The sequence below is a fragment of the Paecilomyces variotii genome, assembly GCF_004022145.1.
Source record: "Paecilomyces variotii strain CBS 101075 chromosome Unknown C8Q69scaffold_2, whole genome shotgun sequence".
Taxonomy (NCBI): Eukaryota; Fungi; Ascomycota; class Eurotiomycetes; order Eurotiales; family Thermoascaceae; genus Paecilomyces; species Paecilomyces variotii.
This window is the reverse complement of record NW_021167141.1, coordinates 1,148,787-1,164,288: the sequence shown is the minus strand read 5'-3', so window position 1 is coordinate 1,164,288 and position 15,502 is coordinate 1,148,787. Positions and strand designations below refer to the sequence as shown.

Genomic DNA, 15,502 nt, shown 5'->3' with positions numbered 1-15,502 from the left:
GCGCTCTCTCCGCATCGTTGCCCGTTCCCCGACGCAAATCCACCCGACGCCGGCAAAAGCTCTCAACAACCTCTTGCGCCTGCCTCCTCGTCGTCTCATCCCCCCTGCAATCCTCACAACATCATCTCCTACCCTCCTCTCGCGTCTTCGTACCCCTCTGGCAAACGGTATCACCGGTCCTGCGTGATTCCTGCGCCGTCGTTTCCTCCCATCGTGCCCGCGGAGCAGAGAGAACCGCCCTACTGCCAACAGGAGCTGCGGTGCAAAAAAAGAACAAGAGCTGGGTTGGCTGAGGCAGGAATGGACTCGTTGATGAGGTGTCTTACGGACTCCCTTTAGCTCGACCTCCCTTCTTCGCTTCACATTCTGTCCCGGAAAGCTGACCGGTAGTGTCTGTCGTCCTGCCTAGGGTCTCTGTCTGCGTCGTCGCTGCTACACGTCGGGAGACCAGCCTGTGACGGAGATATGGATATCAATTCGCTTCTCTCGCCGCAGGATTCGGCCGTCCAGTCGGGACAGTCCACGCCGGCAACAATACCGCTCCCGGTATCCGCCTCGTCTTCTCAGCCCGCGGCGCTGTCACCGCATAAGGGTATTCGGAGAAACCGTTCAGGCTCCATTCGCCATGGAGGAATGACCTCGTCTCCACTTGCGCAGCATGTCTATGCGCCAGGTCGATTGCCAGAGCCGTCACCCCCGACAGCAAGTCCTCCCAGTGGTCCCAACATGGGGGGCGGAAACGGGACCCCGCCAGCAGGTGAGCTGCCCTCCGCAAGGCAGCCGTCGACTCCTGGGATGGATACATTGGCCGATCTAGCGTCGATGCAGCATCATCAACCTCAGCGTTCCAATGCTCCGATCCTTCGCAGCGAATCCTATGAGAGCCAGCTCTCCCCGTCCACCATGTATCCTAACGTTAACCCTGTCTCACACAACACAACCTCCGCCCGCACTTTCGAACTTCCCGTGTCGGAAGGTTCTCGAGAGTCCGCCAGGAGGAATTACGCAGACACTTCCCTCAATTCTGATGCTCAACACCTGGCCACTCAACTTTTCGCTCACGTCCAGGAGAACCCTCATTCCTACGATTCCCATGTGCAGTTCATTCAGCTGTTGCATAAGGGTTTTGTCGACCATGTGTATCCTCCCTCCAACCCGGATGTCCACGGGGACCCTCGCAAGTACGATCTCCTCAAGGACTTGAGGACGGCTCGCGAAGAAATGGACAAACTGTTCGCTATGGGCGAGGACCTCTGGGCGGAGTGGATCCAAGACGAAAGTATGCTGGCACAGACCGTCGAGGAGCGCATTGCGGTTATGGAACTGTGCCAGAGATCGGTCGAGGAAGAGTACGGCAGCACCAAGCTCTGGCATATCTATGGAGAATGGATGCTGTACCTATACAATTCAGCCTCAGGCGAATCTAGTCAGAGCTCCTGGAGTGAAGAGGATCGGCTTGTGGGCCGCGAAGTCTTCAGTTGGCAATCAGTAGTAGAAGTGTGGCACAGAGGCGCAGAGGCCACCCGATGGCGGATCAACGACAGCCATCTCATTTGGGACCGTTTCCTGGAGCTGATGCTGCAGGATCTCTCCCGCTCCCCCACGCAGGAGAAGATCAACCAGGTACGGGGCCTCTTCGATGTCCGTCTACTGACTCCTCACGCTACCTGGGACCAAAGCTTCCAGCTCTTTTCGTCCTTCATTTCTACCTACTACGGCAGCTCCAACTACGAGGACGTCATGGCCGACATGGTCGCAAGAGCCTCTGAAGCGAAGACAAAATACGCAGCTCGCGAAGAAATGGAGATGAAACTCCAGCGGGCCGCAGAGTCGGGCGACAAGACCCTCGAATGGGCTACGTTCTTGCAGTACATCGAATGGGAAGTGACCCGAAACCGTCGAAAACGGTATTTCAGCTTCGACCTCGCCAACGCCGTGTATCAACGAGCCGTTCTCCGTTTCCCCACCGACGTCAACCTCTGGGAGGACTATGTCACGTTCTTGATCGACGAATCCATCCACGGACAGACTGCAGCCTCAGCAATTTCTACCCTCGACCGGGGCACCAGACATTGTCCGTGGAGCGGCTCGTTATGGTCTCAGTATCTCCTGAGCTCTGAGAGAGAGGGACAGTCGTTCACGAAGATCGCCGATATCAAGCACAAGGCCACCAGCACGGGACTACTCGATGCCGGAGGCATGGAGGAAGTCCTTAAAGTGCATACCACATGGTGCAGTTATCTGCGGCGGCGTGCTTTCCTTCCGGATTCGACCGACGAGGATCTCGATGTGGCTGAGGTGGGTATCCGGTCGGCCATCGAAAGTGTCCAAGAGCTAGGCGAGAAGAAATACGGCAAATCTTACCAGGGAGACCCTCTCTTCCGGCTAGAGCGCATCTACATCCGGTACCTCAGTGAAAGTGGTAGCTGGGACAGCGCGCGAGAGACGTTCAAAGGCCTCGTTCCACGTCGTGGAAGCAGCTACGAATTTTGGCTCACGTACTACGGTTGGGAGCTGATCTCCTGGAGCAAATTTGTCCAAGGTGAAGCCACGGCGGACGCTGCCAGAAGGACACCCAACCCCAGCTACGCAACGGCCGTCCTGAAGCAGGCCATCAAGCGGACCGACCTCGATTGGCCGGAGAAGATCATGACTACGTATATCGCCCATTGCGAAGATTACGAGGATTCGGATGAGCTGCAGCTCGCTGTGGTGGAAACCCGGAAGGCGATGAAAGCCATCACGAAGAGACGCGAAAAGGAGGCACTCGAAGCTGCTGCTAAACAACCCGCTCAAGCAGAGCAAGCTCCGCCAGCGGAGGATGGCGTTCCTGTGGCCAAGAGAAAGCGAGAAGAGGAAGTTGAACTCAATGGCCTGCCTGCCAAAAAGGCCCGTCCTGAGGAAGCTACCAAGCCTCAAGAGGAGGCCACGCCGCCACCCGTGAAGAGAGACCGTGAGAATGCAACCGTGTTCGTCGAGAATTTGCCCAAAGATGTCTCTGACGTGAAAATACGCCAGTTCTTCCGTGACGTGAGTATAGACCGACTCCATATGCGATGATTTACCTGCTGACGAGACCCAGTGTGGCAAGATCAATAGTCTGAAAGTGCTGGCCGGTCATGATGAATCGGCATCTGCCATGGTCGAGTTCGACTCGAAGGAAGATGCTGCCGTCGCCTTGACTCGTGATCAGAAGACTCTTGACGGAAATACCATCGACGTCCATCTGGGAAGCGGAGCCACTTTGTTCGTCACTAACTTCCCTCCGACAGCCGACGAAGCCTACATCCGCAACCTCTTCCAGAAGGTGAGTACAATGTGTTCTTATGTCGGTCTGTGCCGTGCTGCACTAACACTTCTTACAGTACGGAGAGATTGTGGACGTGCGCTTCCCGTCGCTGAAGTACAACACCCACCGTCGATTTTGCTACGTGCAATTCAAGTCACCGAGTGACGCTCATAGAGCCTCTGAATTAGACGGTACTACAGTTGAGAAGGATCTGCGGCTGGTAGCCAGGATCTCAGACCCATCTCGAAAACAGGACCGGCATGGACCTATGCACGAAGGACGCGAGATCCACGTATCGAACCTCGACTGGAATGCAAGTGAGGATGACCTGAAGGACCTTTTTTCCGTGTACGGCAAGGTCGAGGTGGCACGTATCCCAAGGAAAGTCGACGGTGGCAGTAAAGGATTTGGCTATGTTGTGTTCGCGACAAAGGTAACGTAACGATTCTTATGTGACCCGTGGCGTTCTGTCTCTCATGCTGACTCTGATCTTGACTCCAAATAGGAAGAGGCAAATGCCGCTCTTGAAATGCATCAGCGAGAGTTCCGTTCGCGCCCACTACAGGTGAGGCTGTCGACGCCCACCGGGGCCAAGCGCGTGTCCGCTACCATTGTATCCCGTGTGAGCCAGTCCAAGTCTCCGTCAGTGGAGCCGAACGGCAACGCAATGGAACTGTCCTCGGGCGATGCGGAGCACACAGCGCGCGACCGTGCAGCTCGCACATTGGGCCTAATGAACGTTCCAGACACTGTGAATGATGCCCGTATCCGTTCCATGACGGAGCCGTATGGGAAACTCATAAAGGTTGTGCTGCGGCCGGACCATCAGGGCGCAATCGTGGAGTATGCAGATGTGCATGCTGCGGGACGCGCTTCACTGGAGCTCGAGGGCAAGGAGATTGCGCCAGGTAGAAAACTTCATGTCGGCAGTGTGCCGGAGATGCTGAAACAGAAAGCTGAGCGAAAGACGGACCGTATCCAGGTCGGCAAGCAGAAAGATAACGTGACCGTCATGTCACAGCCGGCAGCTCCTATCAAGCGTCCTGTACAGCCCGGTGCCCGAGGCGGACGACGGGGTGGACTGGGTGTCAAGCGTGGTGGTTTTCCATCCGCACAACGGGGCGAACGTCCTGAGGGAGCTGATCAGGCCGCAACAGCTGCGGCCGAGTCGAAATCCGGTGAAAAGACCACGAAGAGCAACGACGACTTCCGCGCAATGATTCAGGGTAACGGGCAGTAGCCATCTTGTCTGGGGTTTTGTCCTGCATCTGCGGTCGGCGTTTGTCTTTGATCCTCGGTATTGCTTTCGTGTCTCCGACCGGTGATATACCATACGACCTTGTTTCACTACTTTTCCACCAGACTATATCCCATTGTTGTCTTACGAAGACGCCGTGTAGATTATTGCACATTTGATTCTTATCTTCTTGCATTCTTCAGTTCTCTTGGTCCTCTTTTCTTTTCGAATCATGGAGCAGGAGTCTCCTCCTCGTCTCAGGGATGATGAGATCTTCCTTTCAACGCTCTGCAGGCATAGACAGATGAAGACAGACTCCTTTTTCTTCTTGAGCCCGGGCGGGTTTGCTGGGCTCGAGTCTCGTCTGAAGACGACTCATCTGGAGACATTCATTGCTTTGTGATTTACTCTATGACTTTGTACGTGCGCGCGTGTGCCTTTCGCTTCTGTTATTGTGCTTTGAATCTTGTTTCTGCTCTTTTTCTCTTTCCTTGAGTGTGAAGACCCTTGCATTAATCCGGCCGGCGGGGATGGCTATTGGAATTGGATGACGACGGCATGGCTATTGACGGGATAGCGACGAGGTTCACTGTCCTGTCCTATTCTAGCTAGCTACTACCATGGCGTGGACGGACCACAGGACGGGGACGCTTGTGCAAAAAAAATGGAATTCTCTTTTCCGACGCTTTTAGAATACTGTTCAGCAGTCGACTCGATCGTAGTGCACGTAGATCCGTGTCGTACTTCGACAGACGGGGGAAGTGAACAACATGCGGATACTGATTCTACATCTCCCCCTCTATCAGGCGGGGAAGTAGACGACGGAGGACAGGGTGATTACCATACTCTTGAGGAACCATGGCATTCAGATTCAACCGGTCCTACATGCCGTGAAGATATCTATCGCTACTGGACTCTCGTTGAAGAGCTCATTTCATATCCACACACACATATAATACACATGTTCCATGTACAAGAGTTTATATCTATCCACCTAAGGTGACGAGATCGGAATCGTTCACTAGACTAGATAGGATAGCATAAAGCTCAAAGCCCCCAATTCACAGAGACAGGTGAGGCTCTGGCCTACTAGCACCTCTCTCTCTCTCTTCTTCTTCTTCTGAATCTCCTCCCCAAGGGGAAAGTCAAGTTACATTCGGATTGAGCAAGAACACGAGAACGCATGTCGATCAGGCCCGCGTTTCACAATTGGAAAGATGAACTGTCGGATCAACAGTCAGAACTAGTAGCGCCCGCCCGTGTCTCTGGGAGACGATCGGCCGAAACTCGAACGTTGGATGAGATTGAAGCAAAGCAGAAATGGCGCAAGTCATTCTCTACCTACCTACCTATTAAGTGTAAATCTAGACTAGACTAGACTAGATCGCCGGGGCTCACTGGGTGGCTTAGCTTGCGCGAACAAGCTTTCCAAGACTCCGGAATCCCAAGAACTGCGCCTCAGAAAGGGGTGAAACATGCGGGACGATCCGAAAAGCTCGTGGGATAAGTACCGAAGATCGCCGACAGGATTGACACAGTTAAAGAGGATATTATTATTCCCTTCCAGAAATTATAGATAACGATCAGCAGGAGATAGGGAGATTTGATATCTAGAGTAGGTAGTAGTTAATCACCGTAAAATTCCCTCATAATCCGATTTGCCTGGTTATAATACTCTAATCTTGTCTAGTCAGTCTAAACTGTTAGGCAAACCGTTCGATCCCTGTCGATCTCTCTCCAACGCCCCCTCATGTTTTGCAGGTCTGGTTGTCTGGTTCTCTGTAGTAATTATTGGATTCTCGGTCAGAATAGCAGGAGAAAGAAGTGATGACAGAAAGACTGGGGAGGGATTGCTTCGAGCTCGTTTTATGAGAGGGTCGCGGTTGTGTCATTGTACTACTTAGTTAGTTCACTGTGAAAGGGGGGCAAGTTAATTGCTTGCTCCATGGCGGGGTTTGGCTCGTTTCATCGTGAATGGCGCGCTTGATAAACGGCCATTTCTTTTGGCTGCAGTCAGCTGGCCCCGTTGCTTCTTTTCTTTTCTTCCATTCTCTCTCTCATTTAAAAGGGATCTTGATCTCTCACTTCCCGCTCCACCTCGTTACATAGCCACACTTGAGCCTTTTTTGACGTTACGTTCAGTGATAATATTTTAGCTTTAGGCTTCACGTTTTTACTCGAACCCAACCGCGTTTCAGATACCATACTGTCAACAAGATGGGTTTCCTCGGAGAACTTATCGAGGGCGCTATCGAGAGCAAGTTTGGAGGAGGCCATAGCTCCTCTACTGCCGAACCCTCCTACGGAGGTGAGGGCTCCTACGGCAACAGCTCCTATGGACAGGCTCCGCCGCCCCCGCAGGTCTATCCGCCCTGGGTTGCTCGCTGGGACGCGCGCGAGGGCCGTTATTTCTTTGTGAACGAGCAGACTGGTGAGAGAACCTGGGAGTACCCTGCATCTCAGGGAGGATATGGTGGTGGTGAATACCGCCGAGAAGAGTCATATGGTGGAGAGTACCGCGGAGAGTATCGCGGAGAGTCGTACCAGCAGGAACCTCCCAAGAAGGACCACTCGCTGACATATGGTGTTGCTGGTCTCGCCGCTGGTGCTGTCGGTGGTGCCCTGCTCATGCACGAAGGCGAGAAGATCCGTACGTTTATAATGACCCTAATCCATGTCCATGTTCAATATGTTTCTTAATTCTGTTGCCACGGTCGCTTGGCGGGGTCGTGACTAATGGGATTATTCACAAACTAGACGAAGACTGGGACGAGGACAAGGACCGGATCGAGAACAATGTGGCCGACTTCCCCGAGGATGCTGCTCGCTGGACGGGCGAGAAGGTAGGGAATACTTTTTTTTTTTCGAGTCATATCCAATTATAATTTTCCTCGTTCTAACCGTTGATGTGAATCAGGTCGGCGAGGTCGAGCAGATTCCTGATGATATCGAGAATGACTATGACCGTGCCAAGTACCACGTAGAAGACGGCTTCGACAACGCCGTCCAAGACGTCGAGGACGCCCCAGAGGACGTCGCTGGCTGGGTTGGGGAGAAGGTCGGCGACGTCGAGCGTTTTGATGACAACATTGAGAACGCTTATGACCAGGGAGAGCAAGAGGGCCGGTATGATGACAACTATTGATCAGAACGAGCCTTGCCCTCTCATTCTTCTGTGAACGACGGATTCTTCTTTGAGTTTTCGGAATGGCTGCAGACTGATTGCGAAGCCACTTGTTTCATGTCTTGCCGCTCATGTCTGTTGGCATGATGCGCTTATCTGCGAGTACCCATATGGATAACAACACCCATACCTGACATTGTTCAGGGTTCTGATATTACGGAGCGTTGGCTCCTTTTGACTGCATGTAGATGTCTTAAACGATAGATTCAAGTGACCATGTAGAATAGAGTGCCCGAATATGTACTGTACATATAATTTGCAACTCCAACAAACCACGACAAGAATTATCATCTTGTACAGTACTTATAGATACTTGTCCGAGCACAGACCGCCCGCACTTGAACCTCGGCTCCCAAACCAGTTTGACCCCGCTAATCAATTCACAGTTAAAGGTCTAGAGCAACCTCCCATCCGAGGTCCTAGGGTATCAATGAGTATTTAACTCCATAGCGTTATGGGGTAAGGGAGAAAATGGTCTCGTCGGAACAGGACGTTGGCATACTGTCATTCTTCTGCTGAATATCATACTGTATTCCTCTGGCACTCCCAACGACCAATGAACGACCATCCATTAAACGCGCTGAAGTGATCATAGCAGGTCTGATACGTGCAAGACCGCTTAATATTGAATATCCTAGTCTTAATTTTGCTTTCCTTTCACCATGGCATCATCAGCGCCGCCCTTGGCGGGTACTCGTGTTGTGGAGTTGGCTGGTCTAGCTCCTGGTTTGTCTACCTCCGTTGGCATTCAGTAAACATGCCAATGGCTTCGATATAGCTAGTCTATGCAGCTGCTTACAATCGACCTACAGGTCCCTTCGCTGGTCTCCTTCTTGCAGACTACGGCGCCTCAGTTCTGCGCGTCGACCGCAGCGTATCAGCATCTGCGCCGCCGCCTGCTGCTGATCTCCTTACCCGACACAAGAAGTCTATTATCTTAGACCTGAAGAACCCGGATTCAAAAGCAGTGCTTCTGTCATTGATATCCACCGCTGATGTCCTCATTGACCCGTACCGTCCTGGCGTTCTGGAACGTCTCGGTCTCTCCCCATCGGAAGTCCTGCTGAAACGCAACCCACGACTGATCGTCGCCCGCATGACGGGATTCCGTCGCTCGGGAAAATACAGTACCATGGCTGGTCATGATATCAACTATCTCGCCGTGTCTGGAGTCCTCTCCATGCTAGGACCTGCAAATACTGCGCCGTACCCGCCGATAAATCTCCTTGGCGACTTCGCTGGTGGCGGCGCCATGTGTTTCCTGGGTATTCTTCTCGCGCTGCTTTCCCGATCTCGCACGGGGAAGGGCCAGATCGTCGAAGCAAATATGGTCGATGGATCTGCATATGTCGCGACGATGCCACGGCTATCGAGAGATCTACCAGCGTGGAATAAACCGCGCGGAGAAAACCTGCTCGATGGCGGCTGTCCTTTCTACACGTCATATGAAACGAAAGATCAAGGCAAATACTTCGCCGTGGGGGCTCTGGAGGCTAAATTCTACAAAGACCTACTAAAGGGTCTGGACTTGAATCCGAGGGATATCCCCACTCGAGACGATCCGGATAATTGGCCTGCTCTGCGATCTATATTTGAGAAACGATTCAAGGAAAAGACACGCAGTGAATGGGAAGCTATCTTCGATGGGACGGATGCTTGTGCGACTCCTGTGTTGGAGCAAGATGAGCTTCAGCAGAGGGGCCATGAGCAGGGACTGGCGGTCGATTTGTCGGATACTCCTGGTATACCTATCAAGTCGGACGATGGGGGTTGGCAAGGCTATGTTCTTGAGGTCGGGATGGGAGGACAGGAGACGTTGCGGGAGTGGATGGGGTGGAGGAAAGGGAGAGATTTCAATGTTAAAGATGATGGGACTGTTGTGAAGGCCACGGGGGCGAAGCTGTGAGTTTGGTTGATGCATGTAAGATTCTATATAGCTTTCAGGGGAAAACCAAAAAAAAAAAAAAAAAAAAAATAAAAATAAAAAATAAAAAAAATAAAAAAAAAAACAAAGATTCATTTAGGCCCATTATCCCATGTATGTGCTTCCCAATCCAGGTTTACTGAGTAAGGGGACATTGGATTTGCTATGTATTCCCTTTTTCTTTGATGGTGAAGAGTTGTCTTTGTCGTTGGAACTGACTTAGTAAGTATGCTCTTCTGTTCTTAAACAGATAAACCAACCATATGATATCCTTGTGGCAGTTGAGAAGGAAATCTCCAACCCGTCTCCCAAGAAGGTAATCAAACATCGGAGCGTGTCCGGACCCATGCTGTATGTAGCAAATCAGCGGCTTCGGCCAAATCCGTGTTTCGGGACAAGCAGCCCATCCACAGCAGATAAACCGTTTATTTTCAGGACTCTTTAGAGTTAGTTAATTACCTACTCGATTGATATCTGAAACCTCGATGTCATGATAAACCTCTCCCCCCCCGTTTTTTAGCTTTCTCTTCATTTTCTCATTCTGTGAGTCTTTTGCGTCATAGCTGAATCCATACTTACTGGGTCTTCTTCTTCTGGTTAGGTATGGAACATGGTGGAGGCAACGATATCTCTTTTCTCCGGACAAAGCCCCATCTTACCCGAATATGGTATACAGAGCTAGTTACCTACTACTAACTAACTCAGCCACCTCGTGGAGATGGTAGCACTACTGTACTTACCACCCCTCGGCTCTACTTGAGAAAAATCTGAAGTCTGACGCAAATATTTTGACTGAAATGGGATTAAGTTATCGCACTACACGTTATGTCTTACCCCAGCCACAAAAAAAGAAAAAAAAAAAAAAGAGGAAAAAAGGATAATAGTCTTGAGAGTAGGTACATTGTTGAATTCTGTTCCCGTCTCATAACTAGGGCGTTTCTCGGCTGCCGATCGGATTCCCCACAGATTTAGGTACTCGGAAGGACAGTCTCCGGTCTTAGAAGGAACAAGAACGACGCGAGTTTCTGCCGTTTAAGTACGCGCGGGATGTCCGAAGAGAGGGCTACTGCTGCCGAACCGTCTGATTATTATTAACTAAAAGGCGGAAAAGAGGAATTGAAACGGTATTAGATCAATTCTCTTCTATTATTATTTGGCTTTTGTCCCAGTAATACATAGTGATAACTATGTGTTGACTCCGTCCTCGGACGTCTTGGGAAAGAGAGAGATAGGGCTGTTCTTAGGGAAATCCAAAATCAACAGTAATAATTAAGTTGACCAAGAACAAACTGATGTGTAAATAAATAATTATGTAACAAGCGGCTACCATACACCAAAGTATTATTGTACCATATGTACCATATGTAAGTGAATACCATATGGTAATGACATCCTTGTTGAAACCTCTGCGGGGGGAATAATACACTATAGCGGATGTAACATAGAAGAACCCTTGGGGTAGCATAACCACCGTTGATGTTGATACTAGTTAATGTCACCTGGGGGGCCGCGCGAAGACTCGTGATATGCATAATTGATTAAATATTATTACAGCCAATAACTAACCCGCGTCCTCGAGCCCGATAGTCGCAACGACGGTTGCTACGGGGAGTTACCTAGTTAGTTAGACGAGATTATTTGAGAAGAGTCAAGTTTTATTTTGTAGTGAAGGAGGATCAAGTCCTGCACGTGTACAGTATGGTTGGTTTCATCGTTAATTAATCAGTTAATTAGTTAATTAATTAATGAATGAATTAGTTACTCGTTTCTTTTCTCTTCTTCTCTGTCTTTTCCAGGCGTTTCTTGCGAGGTGGGGCAGCAGCGACGTCAGAGAACGCGGCAGAAACCACCTTCGGTCCTGTATCGGTATTGTCATGACCGGATCGTCCCCTTCCGCCACTCGTTCCCTCCAGAATTTATTAAAGCAAAGTACAAAGTAAAAGCAATTCGGGATGTCTGAGCTTTTTCAACGGCTCCGTCTTGTTAGTTACCTACTTGATGCCATCCCGATCATACTATTTGCTCTGACTGAGACAGTAATTATTATTTACCACATGGCTCTAGCGTTTTATGCTCATCATGATTTTTTTTTTTACAAGAGTATGATGGACTGCACATATGTACTGGACATACTTACTTGCAATAATAATGCCTGGCAGCCTCAAAAGATTATCTATGGTACAGTGTAATTGTTGTTGCCAACTTTCTCCTGGTTACGACCGGTCCACCACCAGTCGTCGCCTATCACTATCTCCTCCACATCCTTAGTGGGACTGTTAACCCTTTCGCATGGCAGGGAAGGACGTAATGCGCAACAGCTGGCATCGAATATCCGGAGAACCTGAGATGATAGTGGGCCTGACTCTGCTTGTCATCCTGTCAGCGACTTATCCAAGGCCGGCGACCCCGAGGTTTTTCTGGGTGCCTGGTTTCATGAAGGAATCCCTTGGGTCCTCCAGAGTCCTTGGATGGAATTAACTTGCCGAAAAGGGCGATTTTGTAACGAGAGAGAGAGAGAGGACTTCCCGCGACGGTTTGTCCCTTCCATTCTTCCCGCGACTCTTTGCGCATGCCGCCTGTTCCATCGCGTTCTCAACATCACTCTGGCCCATGGTCCAGAGTCCAGACTATCCAAGAAAGCTAGCGAAGAATGCCAACGACAGCTGCTGCGTTAGCCCTACGAGTCCACTCGCGCACGTTGTTAGCCGGGAATAGTCGACGGATATTCCTTCCTGCGCGACAACTACCAATGTATGGAGCGAACATCACCCCTCGTCTTTCCCCTCATCGCAGCATTAGGGTCGCACGGTTTCCGCATCGAGAGGTCAGAGCGTCAAGTGACTGCCTTGCCGGTGGCCATCAATCATTCTTGTCATTCTTCTCTTCTTCCACTGTGGTCTTCCAATGGTTAGTTAGTAGTAGAAAAAGAACAGAAGTCAAAAGAGTGGATGCGGTGTCTTAAGATATTATTATTCCCTTTTTTTTTTTACTCATCTCTTTCTTGTCTGATTCGTTCGCTAGATGAAGAAAAAGAGAGGATTTGGTAGGGCCAAGACGGATCTCGTACGAGTTCGGGTACGGTAACGTATTGGTATTGCTAGAACAGCGGGTACGAAGTGATACGGCGCTGCACCGATGGTTCGACTCTTTAGCCACTGCGACTTCAGCCGCCCTTGACCGGGGAACTTCCCAGCTCCGCTCTGGTCTGTGAAAAGAGAGACCGTCAAAACATCCCAACGGCGACACATCTCTTGACTTCCTGTCTTCTCCTTCCTCCTCCGGCCATTGTTGGACCGTTTTGTGTCTCTCATTCTCCCCTTCTTATACCCGCCCCCAGGCCGTGTCCCGTCCAGTCGTCGCTGAACCCCTCTTGTGTCACATTTGAGGAAGGAGTGACAACAGGTCTCAGCCCCCCTGTCAGATCTCACCACGCGTTCTCGATCGAACGAGATCAAACCCGTGTTGACAGCCTCATTTTGCACCGTGTCGGGCTGGAATCACTGTTCCCATAACGCCTGGAGGCGTTCGATGACACTACACTGCAGAAAATTCCCCTTTGTTCTATCATTGCGGTGGCGGCCATCAGTGTCCTCGCGGGGCCGTCTTTCAATTAACACCACAAGCACAAGCGGTTGCTCGAGTCGCCAGGCCAGTGCCTGGCTCTGAGTTTATCTCTGGCTTCTCCAGAACACCAGTCCCTCTGACGACCCTCTCCTCTCTCTGTTTGCGACCGATAAAGACCGCCCCAAATGGCTGGGGTACAGTATCCACCCAACATGGCCGATTATCGCCTGCCTCCTCATCAGATTCCCTCGCGGAAGCCATTACCTGGACGAAACACTGGATTCCCCTTTCAATCTTTCGATGGCAACGCTCCTCAGCAACTCGCCGCGCTTCCCGGCGCTTCCTCGTACGCTCACAACCGTACACGCACGTCATCTTCATCTGTGCTTCCCCAGATGGCTCCTCAGCAAACCGGATACACCGCGACTCCTCCTATCATCACAAACCCGGCACATTACCCGCCCTCGAGACGCTTGTCTAGTGCCACAACCTCGACCAGCTCAACCGGAAATGGTCCGTCTGCAGATGTGCGCCGGAGTTCGTCATCACGATCCGGCAATTCTCAGATGGGATATGTTGCATTGATGCGGAGACAAAAGGCTACCGTCTGGTGTGATCGATCACAGCCTGAAGACCCTCGGCTCCTGGCTCAGAGACGGGCGGATAAGAAGAGGGCGTACCTGGAAGTCCACAGAAGCGCTGGCGCTGGACGCACAGGTACCCTAGGCAGTGGTAAAATCAAGCATCATGGAGGGAAAGGAGCGACTGACTTCTCCCCGTCGACCTTTGTCGCCGCCACCGTTCCTGTACGCTTAAGTGCGAACGAGGTAGGTGATGCAGACGAGGAAGCCCGCAACCACGAATTGCCGTACCATCGTCGAACTGGTAGCGGTCGTAGCTCCTTGGGAAGCAACACCCGTTATCCGAGCGGGTATCAACGCCCAACGAGCAGCAGATATGGCAGCACTAGTACACCTCCAAACGGGAGCGCAGATATCCCCGAAGTGGAAACTCCCGAGGATAAAGCTCAAGAAAAGAATGAGTACTTCGCGGAAGATGGCAACAAGGAGAGCGATCCTGAAGACAGTTTTGGCAGTGTTGGCGACATGGCGGCACCCAGCGCAGCCGCAGCTGCAGCTAGGAAGACTAGCACAGCAGATGAGCTAAGGCGACGAGGTAGCGTCGATGATCGCACATCAACCATGACCGGGGTGCGACTATTTGTCGCAAACCCTGACAACGACTAGACCAACTGCGAGGGGAACGTTTTGAGTAGGCCAAGCGGTGTGGCCTTGTAACCGGACTAGATCTGGTCGTCGGAAAACAATAATCCTCATGGATACACCTATTATTTCCTTGGCCAGACAGTCCAGCACGTGGGTTCTTTTTGGTGCATTACATGCTTTGGTAATTGGGAGAGACTGCAAGTTTGGTGTCCCAAGTCCTAGTGACTTAGGAGGTTACTATTATCGACCGTTTACATCGGGTCATTTTAGCGTCTCGATCTGGTTGCGTCCTTTCTTTCCTTTTGCATTGCGAGTTATGGTTTCTAACAAGGAGTTCGGATACGGCTTCGGTTGAGGGGTGGCGGTTGTCACATCGATTCAAATTCAAGTTTAGGTGCCAGCACCCTAGCATTGGCGTCGGCATTATTCCATTTGTTTTCGGCTTCATGGTGTCTGCGGCCCTTAAGTTCTTGTGATCTATATGGCTTCGTTATTGTGCTATCCGTTGTGCTTTGTGTGCATCTGTACATTGCATTCATGCTCGGTATGCAGCAGTGTATCGTCCTCAGAGCGCGCCAGCTTTAGATATTTGCATTGGGTCTCCTGAGAAAACATCATAATATTAATCATAAGAAGTATATACATATATATATTGAAATCGCGTGTGGCTATTGCAGTTAGTTGTAGTTAAATCCTAAGTGTAGACGATCAATCTTTTACTCAAATGCCTAACATGGTTGGGGTTCCCAACACAAGTGCTTATCCGCTCTTCGATGCCTGATCATAACCATCAAGGTTCAAGTTGCTTGCCTCTATTCTTTCCTTTGCCTGTTGGTAATACTGCAATAGCAAATTCCTTGACCGACATTGACTAGAGCCCACTAGGTATTGTGAATAGCGGTTCATTGATCTCCCAGAAACCGGTGACTCTTTACTGTACTTATGTCCTGTATTCTAATATACTGGCCAATGCTACTCTTAGTTGACCAGCTACTTCCAGCCGACTTCCATTATCCCAATTTATAGCTGTAGTTACCTATGTTTTATTTCGAGTAATCATCAATAATGAATCTACGGA

General features: G+C 50.7%; 4 protein-coding genes across 4 annotated transcripts; all 4 read left to right on the top strand.

The window, feature by feature from the left end:
• The first annotated feature begins 282 nt into the window (after positions 1–282).
• On the top strand, positions 283–4,644 carry C8Q69DRAFT_144024 (pre-mRNA splicing factor). The gene is made up of 4 exons (XM_028625465.1): positions 283–3,030; positions 3,083–3,307; positions 3,366–3,722; positions 3,795–4,644. Exons 1-4 carry the CDS (start codon positions 466–468, stop codon positions 4,527–4,529), a joined length of 3,882 nt encoding a protein of 1,293 aa, XP_028487294.1. The 5' UTR covers positions 283–465; the 3' UTR covers positions 4,530–4,644.
• Positions 4,645–6,324: 1,680 nt separating this feature from the next.
• C8Q69DRAFT_143974 (WW domain protein) lies at positions 6,325–7,810 on the top strand. Its single transcript, XM_028625464.1, has 3 exons — positions 6,325–7,176; positions 7,284–7,369; positions 7,444–7,810. The coding sequence occupies exons 1-3, from the start codon at positions 6,744–6,746 to the stop codon at positions 7,669–7,671; spliced, it is 747 nt and encodes a 248-aa protein (XP_028487293.1). The 5' UTR covers positions 6,325–6,743; the 3' UTR covers positions 7,672–7,810.
• Positions 7,811–8,069: 259 nt separating this feature from the next.
• C8Q69DRAFT_456195 (CoA-transferase family III domain-containing protein) lies at positions 8,070–9,698 on the top strand. Its single transcript, XM_028629822.1, has 2 exons — positions 8,070–8,436; positions 8,523–9,698. The coding sequence occupies exons 1-2, from the start codon at positions 8,373–8,375 to the stop codon at positions 9,614–9,616; spliced, it is 1,158 nt and encodes a 385-aa protein (XP_028487292.1). The 5' UTR covers positions 8,070–8,372; the 3' UTR covers positions 9,617–9,698.
• A 3,466-nt stretch (positions 9,699–13,164) lies between these two features.
• Positions 13,165–14,548, top strand: C8Q69DRAFT_143933 (hypothetical protein). The gene has a single exon (XM_028625463.1). It carries the CDS (start codon positions 13,384–13,386, stop codon positions 14,443–14,445), a length of 1,062 nt encoding a protein of 353 aa, XP_028487291.1. The 5' UTR covers positions 13,165–13,383; the 3' UTR covers positions 14,446–14,548.
• Positions 14,549–15,502: the final 954 nt, after the last annotated feature.

Bases quoted from the DNA above. Each gene is read 5' to 3' on its own strand.
- C8Q69DRAFT_143974 (XM_028625464.1), top strand. From the start codon at position 6,744: ATGGGTTTCCTCGGAGAACTTATCGAGGGCGCTATCGAGAGCAAGTTT. The intron at 7,177-7,283 runs GTACGTTTATAA...TTCACAAACTAG, and splicing joins GCACGAAGGCGAGAAGATCC to ACGAAGACTGGGACGAGGAC. The intron at 7,370-7,443 runs GTAGGGAATACT...GATGTGAATCAG, and splicing joins CTCGCTGGACGGGCGAGAAG to GTCGGCGAGGTCGAGCAGAT.
- C8Q69DRAFT_143933 (XM_028625463.1), top strand. From the start codon at position 13,384: ATGGCTGGGGTACAGTATCCACCCAACATGGCCGATTATCGCCTGCCT.
- C8Q69DRAFT_144024 (XM_028625465.1), top strand. From the start codon at position 466: ATGGATATCAATTCGCTTCTCTCGCCGCAGGATTCGGCCGTCCAGTCG. The intron at 3,031-3,082 runs GTGAGTATAGAC...GACGAGACCCAG, and splicing joins TACGCCAGTTCTTCCGTGAC to TGTGGCAAGATCAATAGTCT. The intron at 3,723-3,794 runs GTAACGTAACGA...GACTCCAAATAG, and splicing joins ATGTTGTGTTCGCGACAAAG to GAAGAGGCAAATGCCGCTCT.
- C8Q69DRAFT_456195 (XM_028629822.1), top strand. From the start codon at position 8,373: ATGGCATCATCAGCGCCGCCCTTGGCGGGTACTCGTGTTGTGGAGTTG. The intron at 8,437-8,522 runs GTTTGTCTACCT...ATCGACCTACAG, and splicing joins GTTGGCTGGTCTAGCTCCTG to GTCCCTTCGCTGGTCTCCTT.